Raw genomic sequence first — 19,196 nt, 5'->3', positions numbered from 1 at the left:
CCAGCTCCTTGCTGCCCAGCTGCTGAACCAGAGCCATACAATGTAATCCAAAAAATCTCCCCTTGTGGAAGCAGCCCAAGGGCAAGGCAGATCTTCCTGGGGAGATGAAGAGGAAAAATTATCAGACAGACCCAGTATTTCCTAAAGTAGAGTGGTGCTGGCTGGACCACCATTTGGGGTGCGTTACAAAGACTCCCTGGTTTTTTTTAAGAACTTAAATTTGAGCTGCAGGTGGGAAAAAATGGGAAAACAGAGCTGATTCAACAGGGACATCTTTTTGAGGCAATGGCCTTAACCACTGGATGCTGTCACAGGAAGGTTGGATGAAAGTCAGGTACAACGCAGGTACAGATGGGTCTGTCATAAGCAAGAGCATGGCCTGGAAAACCTGTTCTGTAAAGAAGAAATCCATCTGATTGAAGAGTGGCAGACCTGAATGGTGCAGGACATGGTTTTCTGTCTTGTCCCCTTGGTCACCTGTTGACATTACCTTCAGAAAAACTCAGCTCTATCCATGTTCACTTATTCTGTCCACAGCAGCTTAAAATTGTTGTAACTCCAGTAACTGATGCAATAGACTTGACACAAATTCAGTTTTGCCTGTTAACCTGCAGTAGGCAACAAAATAATTGCAATACAAGGACTCGATTTGTCTTCTCTCAACAAAATTAATAACTGCTTCTGGCTTTTTAAGCTCTTCACTGAAAAACTGGACAAGGAAAAACATCATTCCATGGAAGATATCGCTGATTGTATTCCCACTGCCACTGTTGGTTAATACTTAACTAAGTTTTGGAAGTGCTTTGGGATCATGAAAGGTGCTGCAAAAAAATCTAAACACCACTGTGTCATGACACATGGACCATGCTTCTGAAAGGCTTTCCTTTGCAAGCAAAACAACATTAATCGTCTTAGCTCCTCATAAAGAACAGACTTGTTCTCAGTAAGTCACATCTGCTGCTCAGGTGTGAAAGTCCTTGTTTAGTTGTTGTTTTTTTAAGTAGCAGTGAGTGGTACATGGTGCTGTTGATCAGCAAAGGCTGAGAATTTTGGCCATGAGAACTCTTGTAGGACTGCAGCCAACTCAAGGTGTACTGTGCTTGATGTTGCAGAAAATGGGGGAAAGAAGCAATGGGGTGTTCGACCTCTCTCAAGCACACACAAACAAAACATAAGCACAGAATTCTGTAAAAGGCAGACTGTGAAGCTTATAGACGTTATCATATGGGGATAATAATTTTTAATGCATATTTTTGCCCTAGTAGTTTCTTGAGACAGATATACTGCTAGTAGGTATAGGGTACAAACCTAAGGGAAATGGACAAGCCAGAGAAGTGAGTGATGCAGTTTGACTGGGAAAGGACTTGGAAGCTCCTTACTACCACGAGCTGGGGAAAAAGTAATGTATGCCCAGAACTGGGAATTCCAGCCACTGTGCTTCTAAAAGGCAAGGAAAGAGAAGCCTGGCTTCCACCCATCACTTCACAATGATCAGAGGATCACAGGAGCCTGAATGGGACTTGGTGCTTAGGAACCACATGGTTGCCAGCAAACTACAGCATAGCCCTGACAGTGAAGAGAGAAGGCAATTCTTTAATTATTATTCCTTTTATTTTCATATAAATTAACATTCTAAAAAAATTGAAATAGAAACACTAAATACAGTATTGCACATAGTGATCTTTGTTAGATGATCTATTATTTCATTTAATATAGTAATATACATACTGTAGGTACTGAAGGGAACAGGAAGGCTACAAATGAAAACATGCTACGGTATCCTTGCACTTAGGAGCAAAGTTATGAGGAAAAGTCTATTGTTTACATAAATACAAACATGGATTTGAATCAGTGCCATTAAAATAGCTTTATTTTTTAAAGATTTTTTCCATAAGTTAGTTGTAACAGCAAATAATCTCTTCTTTTCCCTTCCCCAAATAGTAACGTTACTCTCATCAACACAAAATTTTAGAACTCCATTCTTGGTAATTTATATCCCTGCCAGAAATTATTACAAGTACAGATTTTCATATAGTTTTGTCAGCAACAGGAGACTCGCTTTTCACATAGTGAAAAAAACAATTTTTTTCTAGTGCTTGGTATACGTGAAGAACAGCACATTCCTGAGGTCATATTCCACACTCCCTTTTCAGACACCCTGCAGGGTAGATTGGCCTCTGGACAGCCAGGAACATCTCTTGATGTGCTAGATTAGACAGGGAATAACCCAACCCAGCAGTCTAGAGCTCATTTGCCTTACCCCAGTTCTTTCAGGCTCCAAGGTTGTGTGCATGGGCATCCAATTCAGTTGCATACACTGCTTTCAGGAAAAGTGCTCTTGGAAGGAAAAAATGTTATCAATCAGGCTGATTGATCTGGGGCTCTTTAAGGGGTTAGTTTTGACTAAGCAGATCAAAACTGCTATAGTAAATCCTGGATTGCAAATAAGAATTAAGCATGTGGTCTAAAATGGAAGCCCTAAGTCATGTATTTCAATCATTAAACTCCTTCTCAGAGACACTGGAAGCCTGGAGGAAAAGTCTGCAATTCTGAAATCCATGTCACTTAGCTGGTAGGCTATGTTCTCTCACTAGAAGTGGCTACTGTTTTCCATAAAGGTCAGTCCCCATGTGCACCTTTGAATGGCTCTAGAAAGGAGTTTTAAATTAACTGTAAAGCTAATTCCAAAAGGGAAGTCATGTACATGTGGCCAAAGCCTTCCTGACTTAAGTGATCAACAGTTAAAACTATACTATACCTTCTAAAGTTCATGTAAAAGTATTAGCTGCTTTATATATCTTAACAAACTATAATAGCCAAATCTCATACTCTCTATACTCTCTATCATACTTCTGTGCTTTTCTGTATTTTCCTGCTTTTCGCCTTTTTTTTTTTTTTTTTTTTTTTTTTTTTAAATGCTGGATTTTTGACCCCCATACCACCTGGCATTCACTATTTGGCAAAAGATGAAGTAAAAGTATGCTGCCTTATCGATTTTAAAGATAGTTACAGTAAACATCTTGTTCCACAAATATTTAGTCATGGAGGGCAACCGAACGAGTTGGGAAAGCATTGATTATACTGTATAAACAGCACTTAACGATTCAAAATACAAACTACAAATGCCAACATGAAACGGATACAAACAATTCACTAGGAGTAACATTTCTTTCCCTAATCTAAGTGCAGTGCCATGAAGTATTTGTGTCAGACAGATGTTGCCAGTAGGAATGGAAACGTTTCACTGTATCAAGTAGCATTCTTATGAAGTTTGGCTGAATGCAATTTTCAGCATGTTCAGAAGGGATGCAAATGCCACTTCCTATGCATTTGTAACATACCTATTTGTACCATACCATAAACTTTACAAAATATTAGTTTCAAGTGGCAAAGGAGATACAGAGTACAGGGAAGGTGTTTCAAGTCCATACCTAGTCTATTGCTGGGCACTCCATTAAAGTGATTACATGTGTGAATGGATGTACAAGAATAACACATCAATTGGTGGAGAACTCTAGAGAACAAAAAGCAAATTCAAAAAGGTCAAGAAAGCAAATGAGCAGGATGATGTAGTTTCCTTCCCCCTCACACCCCACCCACAGGCATGTTGAAGTTTGGTAACCAGGTAACAATGGGTTTTGCTTTTCTTCTCAGATTTTCATACTTATCTTTGCTTTCTGAAAAATAAAATTAAAAAAAAAAAAAAAAAAAAAAAGCAGAGAATTGAATATTCATAAAACGACCTCATACAAATAAAAAAAAGCACAGTAATGCATTGAGCACTGTTCAGTTATACTTACTGTAGAATTGATTTCACAGATAAATTCCATTAAAAGCTAGAACTGACGTAGACTTTCACAATGCTTGTGAAATGTTTTTATTTTTATTTTCACTCTATCAAATTTTCAGTAAAACTGGAAGTCCCAGTTTCAGTGCAAATAAGAATAATGATGATACAGGAAAAATTATGCCTAGAGTTATTTCTTTAAAAGATTAATTCTCTTAATGTCTGTGTATGTGGTGAGATATAGGTGAGAGGGAGAAATCCAAGTCAGTGTTAGGTTTTGGTTTGGGTTTTTTTTTTTTAAAAAAAACCATTTTGCTCTGGTTTCAAATAAAACTGATAAAATAAAATCTAGTTTATCATTACTAACCAAGCTGTTACTCCATTTACATTTCTTGTAGCAGGAACCACAGCCAACTCTGCCTAGGTATTCAGGATAAGAAGTAATATATGCAATGTTATTTCTTCCTGTGTCAGCCAGTATATAGTAAAATATCACCTGCTTCATTTCAAGGATGTGCCATAGTAACATAGCCATGACAACAAATACAAAAGAATTAATTCCTTCCTGGAGATGAACAAACAGGGACACAGAGACACAAAAAATTCTTTTGGCATAATATTTTCAAATATAATTTATGGTTGGCTGCTACAGGTATAATATTAATGGGAGGTGCTGCATTAACTTTTCACTAGAGGAATATTTATTTTCTGTAAAATCAGTCATGATCCTAGCAATGCTTGGGCAGTCATAGTGGAAAAGCTTCATGGAATGACTAGAATTACACCCCTACTCTCACTAAAGCTGTTTATCTGTTTCCAGAAGAATGACCAGAGCACAGTGTTATCTTTTTCTGGGGTTCCTATTCCAAACAAATCCCAACCAGCAGAACAGAAGCCACTAGTTTTTGATCCAGGGGTCCTACTTGTAAAATGTGTACCTCTCACAATTCTTCTTTACATTTTGTAGCTATAGAAAGGAGAGTCAGTGCAGACTGAATATGCTTGAGGACTGGAACTGCCTTTCTGCCTTCTAGGTGCATCCCACACCACAACAGAGATGTGGGCAGACTGGCAGAGGGAGAGCAATGGTACTCTGCTCTTCCTTGGGCTACATCTGTTTTGTGGGGTAACATCCACAGGTAGCATTGAAGTTTGTTAATCTAACACCTTTTATGAGAATGCTAGGCATTAAAAAACAGAACAAAAAAGGACATCAAGAGTAACATATCTATACAATGCAAAGAGAAAAAAGTAGAATGAGGGATGATAAGAAAAGTATGACTACAGTTTATACTTACAATTCCAGAGTCATGTTTTGGTCTTATATTGTACAGCGATTTACCCTTTTTCTGCCTGCAGACTTCCTCTGCTTCTTTAACTCTGAAGAGAGACATAATTTATAAATATTCTCCTAGACCAAAACCATTTTGAAAGATAGTGCAGCATATAACTTACAAATTTAGGCCTGAGGACACAAGTGCACAGCTTTACTGCCCACATTTTCATTAGTACTTTCCACAAAACAGCATTTGCACTCTGTGGCTGTTGTTGCCATAACATCAGACAGTGGTACTTACAAGGACAGGAATAATCACTGCCATAATCAATTCTAGTTTCAAAAGCAAACAGAAGTTACTACAGTAGTATATTACTATAGTATAGAACTAGTTAGTATAGTACTATATTAAATATATCAAGATTTAAAATACACCAGATGACATTAGGATTACCTTTATGAGACCATTCATACCAAATGCTGCTAAGGAAGCTTCTTTTTATGTGTATTTAAAAAGCATTCTTCATCTATTCCCAAAACCTCAGTACTTTAGCTAGAGTTTAAGCAAAGGTTCTCACCCAGCTATCTCCCCTTTAACCCTATATGTTTGTGTTTAAAATGGCAAAACAGCTTAACAGAAATTTCTAGTCTTCACTCTCTAACTAAAAATAAAAATGAAAAATTGCAGATTCATTATTAAAGAACATGCTGTTTATAAACAAGGTGGTACACAGCACTGTACACATCTCTTTCCCAAAGGGAAGGTGAACATTAAGGCTTATGTGAGCACTTGGGCTGCTTATCAAGAAAGGAGCAGGTTCCAAAAGTGAGGGCCCACTTCTTAGTGCTTACTGACTTGATAAATGGTTCCAAATGAGGTCCGTGTGAAATACCACCAAATGCCACATTTTTTTCATGGGATAAATGTTTTTGGGTTTGGTTTTTTTTTCATCATGCAGATAGAGGACTAACCATGAAAAGCAGAGAGCTATGCTCCTACTGGGAGCCTGCCAGAATCAGCCTGGTGGGTTCAATGGCACACTGTAAAACTTTTCCTTACCATTTTTACTCACTCTGTAGATCACTCTTACAAACACGTACAGTTATTGAAACACAGATAATACAGATTCAAGTTATGAATTCTCTGAGCTTCAAAGACTTGTGAAAATCCCTTCTATACAATGGCATTAAATGGCATGAGATGTGTAATTATTTTTTTTCTGACAGACAAGAATATTATTTATAAATAAGAAAGTAAAAAATTAAAAAGTAAATCCTATATTGGTTTAATCTTGCCAAAAAGATGGACTTTAGATGGCACTCACTCTGCCTTTTTATCATAATCTAGCAGAACAAAACAAAACAAAAAAAAAGTAACAACAGTAAAATGATATTGAAGAAATGATAAATCCTTGGCTGGTTCCTTGCGGTTCATCTCCAGACCACTTGCATGTCTGCTATTTCACTGAGGTTACACAGGGCAATGTGAGAATCAGACTTTGTGTTACTATTATTTTAAAATATTTTTTGTCTGTGTGGTAAGGGCCAGATTTTGAAAATAAGACTCCAGCTGGGTCTGCTAAGCACATTAAAAAGAACGCCTTCACATTCATCTCTTTCTTTGTCCAACTTCACCAGACACACCTTGTTCTTTTCATAAGTTTCAAATTTATACTTTCAAAAATTAATTTAAATGTCAGTTCTTTTCCAGCACTTCCACCAAGCTGCTCTCTTCATTTGATGACCTTATATTTTATGTTAATAAAAGATCTTTATGTGTGCAGGTGAAGGAAAAAAGGGCTTTGAAATCTATTATTTTCAAGCTGTAACACTTTCTATCTGACTGCAGATCAGATAGATTGATGCAGTATAATATAGAACAAAAAATGTCCAACAGCCAAGTAATTCACCTTTAAAATTTATTTAAATAGATTTGGTAAAAGTGGCAGCCACAATGTGGTGATAGCTTTAAGTAGAAGCTTATGGGAATGGTACAGAATGCAGTAAAATTCAGACTTTTTTTTTTTCCTAAAATGCCACATTTTCTTCTGCTTCGTGTCTACTTGCATCTATCTAAAGGAGGAAAAGTATCTGTGACACTGATCTTTTCCAAACAATCAGACACATTCCAACCCATCAAAAGCCACTCTTACAAAGTCAGATATAAAGTAACACATCTATCATGTAATTTCCTCTTTTTCAAATGCAACAATAGCTGGCTCCCTTCACTGGTAGACATCACTTAAATAAGAAAATTAAATCTTACTTGGGACTAAATTAGTATCAAATCCCAGGGACTGCAGAAGTACTATTGAGGTTATCAAAATGACTGTAAGCAACGTAATATATGCAGGTATTCAGACTACTCATCATGCAAATGTCAGCATATGTAACATAGAAAAATATTTACCAAACCAGTTCACACAGATCCAGATGTTATTCTCAGGAAATGTCAGGGAATCTTTAGTCCCAGTCTTTGTCCCAACTTAATATCTCCCACCCTTTTCAAGGCTGGATTGCCCTCTGCTTGCCTAACATACCAGGTCAGAAGGCAGCCCAGCTCTCTGTGTGCCTCCTGTTCAAAACAAAAATCTTCTTACAGAATAGAGCCATTGGTAACAGAGTGCTAGGGGTTATTTTCTGAAAAGCAGGTCCCATTAAGTGTCACTGGAAACATAGCATCTCTAAATGTTCCACTTCTATCAGAGAAATAGCTCTATGGAGGAAGGCTGGCTTTGCTTGCAACAGAAAAATGCCAGGAACAAGCCCACTCTGTGCTGGAGGAAGTCAGGACTTCTGTGGCCCTTAGACTGTGCTTGAAAAAAAAAACACCCACAGCCTCCAGACTGATAAATGACAACCTTGAGCTTGTGCTACCCATTTTTTTAGGGTTATGTAAGAGGTTCTGGTCTCACTTGTATGGTTGCAGTCCGCATGTTTTTGGGAGCTTTGGGGAAATTCCTTCGAGTTTGAGTCTATTTATTCATACCACTGAGAATGCAGAAGATGAGAAGCATTACTCCCTAATGCACTTAAGAAAAAGCTGAGAGCTCACAGCCACTCAGCTCCAGTTCCAACCATATCACTGACTCACTCTGTGGGTTTGGGACAGCTCAGGCTCTCTTGGCCCCCATCCCACCCTCCGTGCAGGAAGATTCAAATGATTGAATAGAGCCTTGCTGAAGCCAGTATGACCTATATGGGTGCTTCCTCAGCAAGAAATGTCCTTAGAAATGGAAAGGAAGCACATGAAGGGCTCACTGTTACGAGGTGTAGCTTGTGACCATGTTAAAACAGGAAACCCAAAGAACTGTAGAAATCTACAGCTGTTTCTATACAAGAAAAGTCAGCAGACTGGTGAAATATAGTCAAGGGTGATCATTAGCCTTTTACAGTGCTAAATCATTAACCAGTGGAAGTGGTACCATTTTCTACAGTATGCAAGTGCATTTTCTGGAGACTAATCCTTCCACTCAATTGGGATTTTATTAAATGTAAAATCACAGTGATATAATCCTGCTGGAAAAAGCAAAAGGTAGTGTTTTGATATGAATATCAGTACCAATTAAACTGCAAGATCTAGAAAAGCACCTTTGAAGCAAGGACAACATCCTTAATTCATCTGGAAAATAACTTTCAATTACCAGTGGTAACTTTTCTGTCAACTTTTTAGCTTTTCTCCACTAGCCCTTAATGATTCATCTTCCTGTCCATGCAACTAACAAGATTTAGGCAAAACCACCTTGCTCCTGTCAGTTCATGCCTAGAGTAAGCCATATTTCTCACTAAATTAAATCCTATCTGCCTTCCCCTTGTTTGGGTTTTCCTGTACTACTTCCCACTGACTTCCATAAGATCCTGATCAGTGTGGAGGAGCAACTTAAGACCCAAATGTGCAAAAAATTTAAGAATTCTAATGGTTATACCAGGAAGAGTGGGTGAACTAATTAAACTATGGCAAACTGGTAGAGCTTCATGAAGAAATTAATGGATCTTATTTAATACCAGGAGGAGGGAAGAGAATATTTGGAGAAAACAACTCAAGAGCTATGAATCTGTGAGCCTCCCAAGAGTCACAAAAGGAGAAGCAATTGCAGACAATTACATACTTCCAGGCTCCAGGCCAAAGTGACACTGCTTCTCTGCCAATGCAGAGTACAAAGAGCTCAAAAAAGCATGAAACAGTTAAAAAGACATTCCTGAGAAAGGAGTGGGGATTCAATTGTCAGGCCCTGTGTGGAAAGATAGGCTGCCACCGGGGGAGGTTGTGGAAAAAAAGAGTCTGAGGAAGGTGGGTGTTCCCTCGTTCCTGAGAATTATGACCCTTAGGCAAAGGCAGGCATGTCTATAGATTGATTTATTGTTCTGAAGGTCTGTTTTTACTTAAACTATTTAGTTCTATGCTTCTAATACTTTCCGTTCTAGAAGCTGTTTGGTCCCTTTATAGAGACATTGCTCTCAAGTGCAACCAAAAACTCAGAAGCAGGACAGATGCTGAAGGCATGATCTGAGAGTTGGTAAGACAGGTGACATTGTGCACTCTTAAAGAAGCCAAATGGTAGAGTTAACTTGGTAAGTGTGATGGGAATTATTTGCAAACTTAAGAGTGTGTAAGCTGCTTTGATAGACTGATGCTCTCACTTTACACTAACTGCTTCTCCAAGTCACTCTCTTTCAGTAAACTGACTTTGGTTCATTTGCTATTGACCCCTGTCCCATCTCATGTCAGTTCTGACTTAAAAGTGAGCATATTGGTTTGATAGGAAATAACATCAGCTGCATTTCCATCAGCATGCTTTGCCTGTTACTTCTTTTCCCAAATAATTTCTTGATTTTGCCATAATGAGAACATAATCCTACAAAAGTTAGTATGCTCAGCCTTGACAGCCAGAGAGCTGCTTAACTCTCACTGTAGGATCTGAAGAGCAGAGATATTGGCAGCAATGGACCCAATATTAGACCCCAGGCAGATTCTATAGCTACTTAATAAAAGTGTTAACTCAAATCTGGACAAATATATTGCCCTGAAAAAAAAAAAAATAAGTTAAGCTAAAGTATTGCTTGCATTCCTACAGAAAGGATATGCTACAAACAGTTCCAATAGTAAAAAAAGCATGTAGGGAATGTATAACAGTGGGCAATCCATAGATCAGTTAAAAAAAAAAAAAAAAAAAAAACCTAGAAATTAATTAACATCCAGCCAGTTACAGAGCCCAAGGAGCCTGAAAATCTCCTGCGTAGTAAGATTCAGAGAGTCTAATAGTTGTCATCCCTAACAAAGGAAGTAGTTTCCTATTTCTATGATAATAAAAAGTCTCCTTCAGAACAGTCACTGCCTTCTAACCCATATTTATTGTGAAACAAACATATACAAACTATGATTAGGCTTAAAGACAGTCTGTGAGATGAATAAGCAAGTTACACTTTGGCACACACAGGAAAAAGAAACCAGACATCCTTACAAAACCAAAAGCCAGAGTATTTTTATCTACCTTCTAGACCAAAAGCCAGCCTGGCCACAACCTTATCAAGGCTTAGAGACTTTCTGTCATCATTTAATCCATTGAGTGGGGGGGAGCCACTTTCCTGCCACTAAACATTAATAATTTTGTCTGAAGTATCTGTGGCAGACAGATTCATTTCCTACTGGCTCCATCTAGGCTTGGTAGCCTTACACTTCACTAGCAAGCACAGTGACATGACAAATGGAAGCAGAATGAGGAGGCTGGAAGGTTATATGCCTTACATAGTAGAGCTGATCACCAAACCTTCCACAATAAGCCCAGACAGGCATTACTTTCACAGTTTGACATATATTTTGCTACCAAAATACTTTACGTAGTTTTGTCTGGTTTGGAGGTAACTTCTTTATAGTAATAATAAGACCTTTAAAACTAAAAAATTAAAAAATCCTCAGCAGAAATATCAAGTGCCAGACATCTTTAAGATTTCAAGAGCAGAAAACTTTAAAATTCCTTCTTTGAAAACTCTTCCAGAGCAATGGGCCTATATTTTAGTCTTAGACCCATTTAAGAAAATTCTGAAATTATTTTTTGCTAAGGTGTTTCTCTTTAGTAGAAAAACAGAATAAAAAATTACAATTGCCAACATAAAAGTGAAGTAAAGAAAATGTAGATCTTTTACTTTCACGCCAAGAGACCTGAAGTGATAACACAGATATGATTCAGTAACTGACTGAAAAGACTTTATACAGATAAGAAGCACAGTGTAATGTACCTGGTCCCATCAAACTGACTGATGAAACCTAACCTCTACCTACCAACTAAGAGATTATGTATTAGACTATCTTGACATCCCTTCCAGCCCTTCACATGGTTACTTCAAGGACCACAAGACAGGCAATGGCTGTCTTAAAGACAGTGATTAATCATACTTTGGCTCAGAGGACCAAGGACAGATAGATTAAAATGTTTTCATTTGGCCACTTAACACAGAGACTAACCTGGAGCAGGACCCTGAGCAAGCACTGTAAAGTAGACTGGGAAATACATTTCAGATTTTCTTCAGTGTGCACCATGTCAAATGGTCCCAAAATAAGGCTTTGAGGCCAAGGGAAATTGAGGCCAACTGTAATGAAAATGAGATCTTCCAATTCACCGAGTCTCACTGTAATTCACAACACAATTCAAGATATTCTGAAAGAATTTAAATTCTAAAGTTTTTGTTTCGCTCAGTCCTATCTGGCAAAGATATTCGTGGTGATCTAGGGATTGTGCTCTTATCTGAGCAGAGATACACAGATGTGCATAAATACCAAAAAGGATACAGTGTTGAAACAGGTTTTAAAAATTATAAACCTAGAATTAAAGAAAAATTTCCCTGGAAAATGTAATGATACAAAAAAGTTATACTGTAAAGGATAGCTCTGATTCTAATAAAATCCAGACGTGCATATAGACACTTCAATACATTTTTCTGATTTCTGCCATCAAATTAATATTTTTTATTTTTTCTTATTAAAGTGGCCAGTATTTCTATGCCTGGCTTCCTTCAGAGAAGATGGAAATCACTTTCCTATGGGCTTTGAATATGAAAATTGAGGTTGCTCTAAGAAAAGATAGCATCACCTTCTGTTGTTTTTCTTGGAACAGAAGCCTGGTTGCTCTCAAAGAAGCTGAATGCATTCTGGGCTGTTTGGTTCAGAAATTCAACAGGAAATGATAAGGGAAAGGAACAAGATTGGAGGTGAGGCAAAGCTGGCAACATAATCAGCAAGCAAAAGGAAGGAAACTCATAAGTGAACGGAAATGTGAAACTATGTGATCACTATAAAATGTTTTTAAGCAGCAGATGGGGTAAAAGGAGGAAAAAAAATGCAATGTGAAAAAAAGAATGACTTGGTGAACAGATTTTGTGGAGAAGGAAACGGTCTTAAAGAGGATATGAAGACGTACCCTGGACAGATGAATTGGATATATCAGGGCTATGGTTATGTTATTACAAAAATGTAAGAAAAAAACCCCAAAAAACCCTGCTGTTGGCTATGATGAATATTCCCTGTATTCATGCCATAAAACATGCACACAGTCATGCACTTACACTTAGTGGTGTTGTCATTATTATGCTAGTTCCATGCACTGGTTTGGCAAACTCTCAGTAATCAAGGAATCTTACATCTTCAGGAGTTTAGGATCAGTCTGGGTTACAGCAGACTTTAAGTCGTTGTGAGTCTCAAATTTTGGGGGGACTAATATTTTAATGAGAAATGTTGTTCATTTGTAAAACATTACAGTATTTTATTGCACCTCAAGAGCCAATGGAACCACTGTGCCTGGGAATGGAAACATTTAACAAGTACAGAAAATATATCAACTTTTGTCAGAAATTATGTTTAAAAATTTTTTCACCCATAGGCAAATATCTACGGAGTATGTTGGGCTGATTTTTATCATAGCCAAATGTCATTCTTTTTTCAAAAGTCATGAACAAAAAAGGTTTTAAAAATCTGAAAATATCACTACATGGTAGGAATCATGGCATCTCATGTCATTATACCCTAAACTGTCATAGCCAGTCTAATATTACAGCCCTGGAAACAAGCTGCAAACTTCATTACAAGATGATGATTGTTGTCTGTCTCCTCTTATGCACAAAAATTAGGAAAGGTCACAGATTTGTAATTAGTTTTTCTACTGGATCCTTCCCTTTGTTCAGGTTTGCTATTTGTTGGCTTGTTGTTGCAAATGAAATATTTCTTCCTGCTGTACAAAACACAGTATTACTTAAAAATGATGATTTAAAAGTAATTTCCACCTAAGATCTGGACCGAGAAATTTATCTCCAAATACTTTCATTTTTCACAAATTTTTCTCTCAAAAGCAACATTAAAATGAAAATTACTGCAATCCTCTCCTAATGAAAAAATTATGTTGTTTTCATTGAAAATAAAAAGGACTAATTAGGGAAATCACACAAGGAAGGAAGAAAACAAAAAATACTGGAACGTTGAGCAACATCTCAGCTTGACTGCAAATTGTCTCTTTGTGAGGCACTGCCTGGAAGGACCGTTCCCAGCTTCTATATCCTTGGTGAGTTGGGCCTTTTCTTTAAGTAGATTTTCCAACGCCTGTCACAGTTTTGATTTTTTTTTTTCTTGTGATCAGAAAGCTATTTTATTCAAGTTAAAATTTTGAAATACTCTAAGAAACTGAAGATCCTTTTAATTATTCAATTCAAAGTCATGTCAGCTTTATCCTGTTTTGAAATGGCATTATGAGTTGTAAAACCAAGCCTACCAAAATGTGACTGTTGATTAGAGAGGAACAATTACATTGAGATTGAAGTTCCCTACTCAGAAAACTTCGCTACCATAACTACTTACTAGGACAAGGCTGGGAGCTTTTAGTTGGTGTTACCCAACAGCATCCTGAGCAAAACATGATCCCACTAAACATACTCCACATTTTCATCATTTCCTTCTCATGTTGCCCCTCCATGTACATTTTTCTTCTCTTTCCTCCCATCTCCACAGTTCTTTGCAAGTTTATATTCCCATGTCCCACAATTTCTCACTCTCAAGTCTGACTCACTGGTTCCTATTATAAGCGTTAACTGAATATCCCCTAAATTGCTCTGAGAGGACGTTGCTCGTGCTATGGGATTTAATGCCCTCCTCTGCAAGCAGAAGTGGCAGCTTACCAATATGCTCCTCACTGTGCAATGTACAGATATCCAATGCCAGACTTTAAATTGCTCAACAGCAAGTTTTAAATCATCCTGCCGAGGAGTCTGTAGGGAGACATACCAGTCTTTCTGCAGGGGGAGATCAATGAGCTGTGGAGACATGCTGGCCAGGAATCTCCCTTTCATCTAGATATACGCAGTGTGACACACCAGGTGCCAGCTTAACTGCTATTCTTACGGGAACGGGCAACTTTTCCATTTGAGAGCCGAGTGCACTTTTTTTTTTGAGGTTATAGATTATTTTTAATGTGTCAAAGATTTATCGTGGGAGTTAAAGGGTTGAATAAAGTCAGCCAAAAGAAATTCTTAAGCTTAGTGTGATGCAAGATATCAGGGACTTAGAGAATTTTACCATCATGTTGATCCTGCTTATGAACTCTCCTCTGCTGGCATCCCTGACACAACCAGTCTCTGTTCAGTGATGCTCCTTTTCATAAAGGCAAGGGCCAGACTGAGCTTATGAGCAATATATACCTTATGTACACACTTACAGGGCACCTATATCTGTCCCTTTCTCTCTATCCCCCCTCGAATCATCCCACTTCCTCCCTCTTCTGTCTAGAAATACAGCTTTCCTTCTCCTCTACAGGTGAATCTTTACAAGGTTGCACAGCAGACTGAAGAAATGGAAACATGTCCAGAACTGGAGTGGACAAAAGAGTCTCAGTACCTCACTTGTAGCCAGGGAAACAGGAAGGTGGAACTGTGGCCCTACAAACATGCTTCTGCTTTTTTATCAACCTGTTCCTAGTAAGATATGAACTTTCATCTAAGGCCTAATGGTACTGACTTTAACCTTTGGCAACGATGGAACTGTTCTTTTAAAGCTAAGGGACTGACTGCCTTTTCCTACTGCAATGAGCCAGTGTATATTTCACAGCTGTAAAGAAAAGAGGAAGTTGTAGACCTAAGGACAGATCACTGTTGTCAACACCAGTATGAGGCTGTCTGATAAATAATCCTATTTTTAGTAACTGAGGATATGTATTTTCCATATTTGATTGCCACACCTATTTTTTAATTTATTCTTTTTCGAGTCAATCATAAAATGTTAAGATTTCCCTCAGTAGGGTTATATTAGGTGTTACCTCATGAGATTTTTCATCTTTTTCATTCCTAGGGCAGGCATCTTTTCCTGGTTATTAGAAAATTGATAGAGTCTGGGCAAAAGTCCTGTAGGCCTTTCCTAGATGTCAAGAAAAACTACAATAATTCTTGCTGTCATAAAAGTGCCAGACTGGACCAGTGCACTTAGCACTGAAGAGCTCTGCCACAGAAATATAAAGAAACAAATAAATAAATACAATAAAATAAAGACAGATTAATGACAAAAGAGTTAAAAAACTAATGTCAGTTTATACAGGACACTTGCTCTAAGTAAGAAAAAAAGGTGTTTGAATATTAGGGGAATTTTTCTAAGGCGGTGACACTTCCATACCTTTCAAGAGTTTTCAAAGTATGAATGTAAAGCATGGACTACCAGTCACACATCAAATATACTGTAAAAGGACTATAATTATAAAAAATTAAAAAACTCAAAACATCTACATTTAATTTAATTGAGGTTTACCCTCTGGGTTGTTTTTTTTCTGTTTGTTTTTGTTTGATTGGTTGGGTTTTTTGGTAATTTTTAAAAAAATCATCATTAGAAGAAAGTTAGATTACTTTGAAACTTTCCCTGAAAAGAACGCATCTGTAGGATAGACATAGCATCAGACATTTCAGCCTACACAAAATATTTTGGAGAACTTTATAAATAACTCAGATAAAAATTTCTATGGAAATGCTCCAGTTTGCCTGGACTGCACTCTGCCCACAAAAAAATATTGCTGTTCAGAAAAGCTCCTGGCTGACCTATGTTTTCACTGTAATTTTCAGGTGCATTTTTCTTTTTATTGCTACTGTACTTAACAGTTTGTCAGGCATAAATTTTCTCTACAGTTAATATTTTCCAGTTCTGCTTTATTTCAGGTGAGAGAACTTAGTGAAAGCTGTAGAAAACTTCAGAAAAATTAATTTGTTTTTAACTTTGCACCATTTTTAAGTCTTTTTTTTTCCCTCATTTTGTAAGGAAGTACTAAGTCTGACACTTCAATGTTTATCTTCTGCATATAAATACCTGGCTAACCAGAAAGCAAGTTGAAATGCCAAGTGAAAATGTTTAAAATAAGAACTTGCTGACTGCTTTCTTTAAAACATACACTGTTAATCCATCAGTAACAGAAAGTGGTACAACCTTAGAAAATACCATCTATGAAAAGCCTGTGGGTAAATTATCATAAAACAGTGACTCATATTTGCAGACACTAAATAGGGAACAGCCTGTGTTAACAATCCATGTGGAAACTGGGATATAAAATATTCTAGAATTATTACCCACAACATAAACATTTATTAAACTAAACACTAAAAGCAGAGGGAAAAGAAGAAAAGAAAAAAAAACCCCACCCCAAAACTAAACCAAACCAACCAACCAACCAAAAACCAACAAGCCAAAATAAACCTTAAGCAACGAGGGGGTGAGAAAGATGATAAAACGGAAAAAGAAAAGTAAATACATTTAAATATTTCATAAATAATTACAATAATTAAATTATGCTTCATGAGGCAGAAATCTGGTAAATAATTCACCAGAGTTGGCCTACTGCAACACTTCAGAAATAAAAGTTTCACTGTATCTCTCACTTGTTTTTTCCACCAAGAAAATACTACAGTAAGTTACTTTGACCCGTGTCCAGTTCTGGAGACACAGGAAGGACTTAGAACTGTTGGAGCAAGCCCAGAGGAGGGCCATGAAGATGATCAGAGTGCTGGAGCACCTCTCTTATGAAGACAAGACTAAGAAAGTTGGAGTTGTTCATCCTGGAGAAGAGAAGGCTCCAGGGCAATATTATGGTGGCCTTCCAGCACCTGAAGGGGTCTGCAAGAAAGCTGGGGAGCAGGGCATGTAGTGATGGGACAAGGCGTAATGTTACATCAGCCCAGGTTTTGGCCTCCTTGCTGTTCTTCCTGGGGATCTCCCTGATGCTTTTCCCACTGCAGGCCCTTTCTCACTGTCCTGTTCTTTTCCTGTCACATCCTCACCTAGAGCCATTTTTTTAGGTTATACATGCTCAGTGCCTTTCAGGCTAAAACTACCCCTGCCCTAGAAGGGGGCAGCTGAAGTTAAATTTTAGCTCTGTTGCTTCAATGCATCCTCTTAGCACACTTGTTCACTGAGAGAGTGAAATGATTGTACCACACTCTCCTTCTTCCCTTATGCTTTAGATGTAGGGGGGAAAACAGGAGGAAAAGGTTTTGTGCTTATTTAATTAGTGCCTTTTAAAGAAAAATATTTTGCAATGTAACCTCTCTCTGGAGAGTTTTTGTATGATTTTAGAAAAATAGCCTACAAATTTAGAAAAAAAAAGAGGACATTTTTTTTTCTTGAACCCTGTTCTATAAAAAAATACAAGATTTAGTTAACATGTATTAAAAGTTGGAAGTCAAATCCCTGCATAGGAAACCAAATTTTTGACAGTATTTAACTGTCAACTTGGTTCCAAAGAAATATACTCAATTACAGAAAATTCAGTCAGTCAGTAAAATGAAATAGATCCCCAGAGAGCTGCTGTGCTGTACTAACATTTCCACCACACTCTTGCAAAAGGAGTAGAATCCAGTTTTCTTAACTGCGAGACTGCTCCAAAATGTATCCACTTACCCTAAACATACATGGTATACATGACATGGATCATATATGTGCCTAAATTTTCAGTGACTTCCTAAGCCAGTAATCTGATGTCTGTGACAATTACACAGGTTGAGTAGTCTTGAAAAAGAGTCCTGTTCTTGTCAAGTTATCTAAACATGGAGTGATATAAATCATTTAATAAACATAAAGCATCGGTCCTGTTAATGCTGAGGCTCAGAAGTAGCTTAATTATCTCTATACCAAGGTCACTCAAGTTGCTAACAGATGTGGGATTATATAACAGTGTTTACAGTTTTCATGTTTGTATTTCTTTAATTTGTTCTAATAGAGCATTTATTACTTTTTAAACAACTGATTAATTCTTGGCACCATTTTTATAAACAAAAGACCACTATGTGCTATCTGCATGCAGATGAAAGCAAACTTCACAGCTCTTCTAATACATGGCACAGACAGTATGTGTAATTTTTCAAAATTACCATTCTCAGTTCTTTATGTTTTATACACCACATGTGGTCATGTCCATAGGCCATGATTTGCAATACGGTTTAGTGTGTTTTCTTAATGGAGGATGAAATGACCTTTTTCTGTCTGTCTTCCTACTTCCCTATCTTTTTCCTGGCTTCACTGGACAAATATTTAAAAAACATCATGTCTTGATTCCTATTGATGCTAATAGGAAATCTTAATCAACTTTCAGACCTGGAAAAGGTCTCCCACTGCTTGGATTCATAGTGGCACAATAGTTACACATGCTTTACCAAAAATGTCAGTAGGGTAATGAAAAATTTTAGCACAAATTGATATTAATGTCCCATTCAAAAATTATAACTATTAGGAAAACCAATAATCTTAAAAAACAACAAACAAAAAACCCCAAAAAACAAACAAAAAGAACATTCAACGGGTTGTGATTTGTGCTTGCTGGTTTCTGTGCAATTGCTCCCAATAACATTCTCTGAGAAAAGCCTTTGAACAAACAAGAAAATGTACCTTTCTTGAAGAATAAGTTTGTTTTCCTTCTTCCAGAAGTCTTTGAAGTCAGAACTGAATTCATGCCAAATACTGAAGAAAGAATGTGGGGACACCTCTTTCTCTCCCATTTTTGGTTTCATATAGAAATAGGCTGCAGTTTCCAAAAAGCTGTCAAAGAAAACAGAAGTGGCAAATGTTTCAGTACCCACTGATGAAGATTTGATTTGATTTTTTACCTTAACACCAATATGACATTTAAT

General features: G+C 37.3%; 1 protein-coding gene across 1 annotated transcript in view; it reads right to left on the bottom strand.

The window, feature by feature from the left end:
* Positions 1-2,914: 2,914 nt before the first annotated feature.
* The window catches only part of FMN2 (formin 2), a 145,468-nt gene continuing 129,186 nt past the window's right edge, over positions 2,915-19,196 (bottom strand). Inside the window, exons 18-20 of the mRNA XM_030447789.1 lie at positions 18,955-19,104; positions 5,086-5,167; positions 2,915-3,677 (exon numbers count right to left, since the gene is read on the bottom strand). Of these exons, the coding sequence (XP_030303649.1) occupies positions 3,651-3,677; positions 5,086-5,167; positions 18,955-19,104 (259 nt within the window). The 3' untranslated portion in view covers positions 2,915-3,650. The remainder of the gene's footprint in view (positions 3,678-5,085; positions 5,168-18,954; positions 19,105-19,196) is intronic.

Source organism: Calypte anna, chromosome 3 (genome assembly GCF_003957555.1).
Source record: "Calypte anna isolate BGI_N300 chromosome 3, bCalAnn1_v1.p, whole genome shotgun sequence".
NCBI classification, from domain to species: Eukaryota; Metazoa; Chordata; class Aves; order Apodiformes; family Trochilidae; genus Calypte; species Calypte anna.
This window is presented reverse-complemented; position numbering and strand designations above follow the sequence as displayed.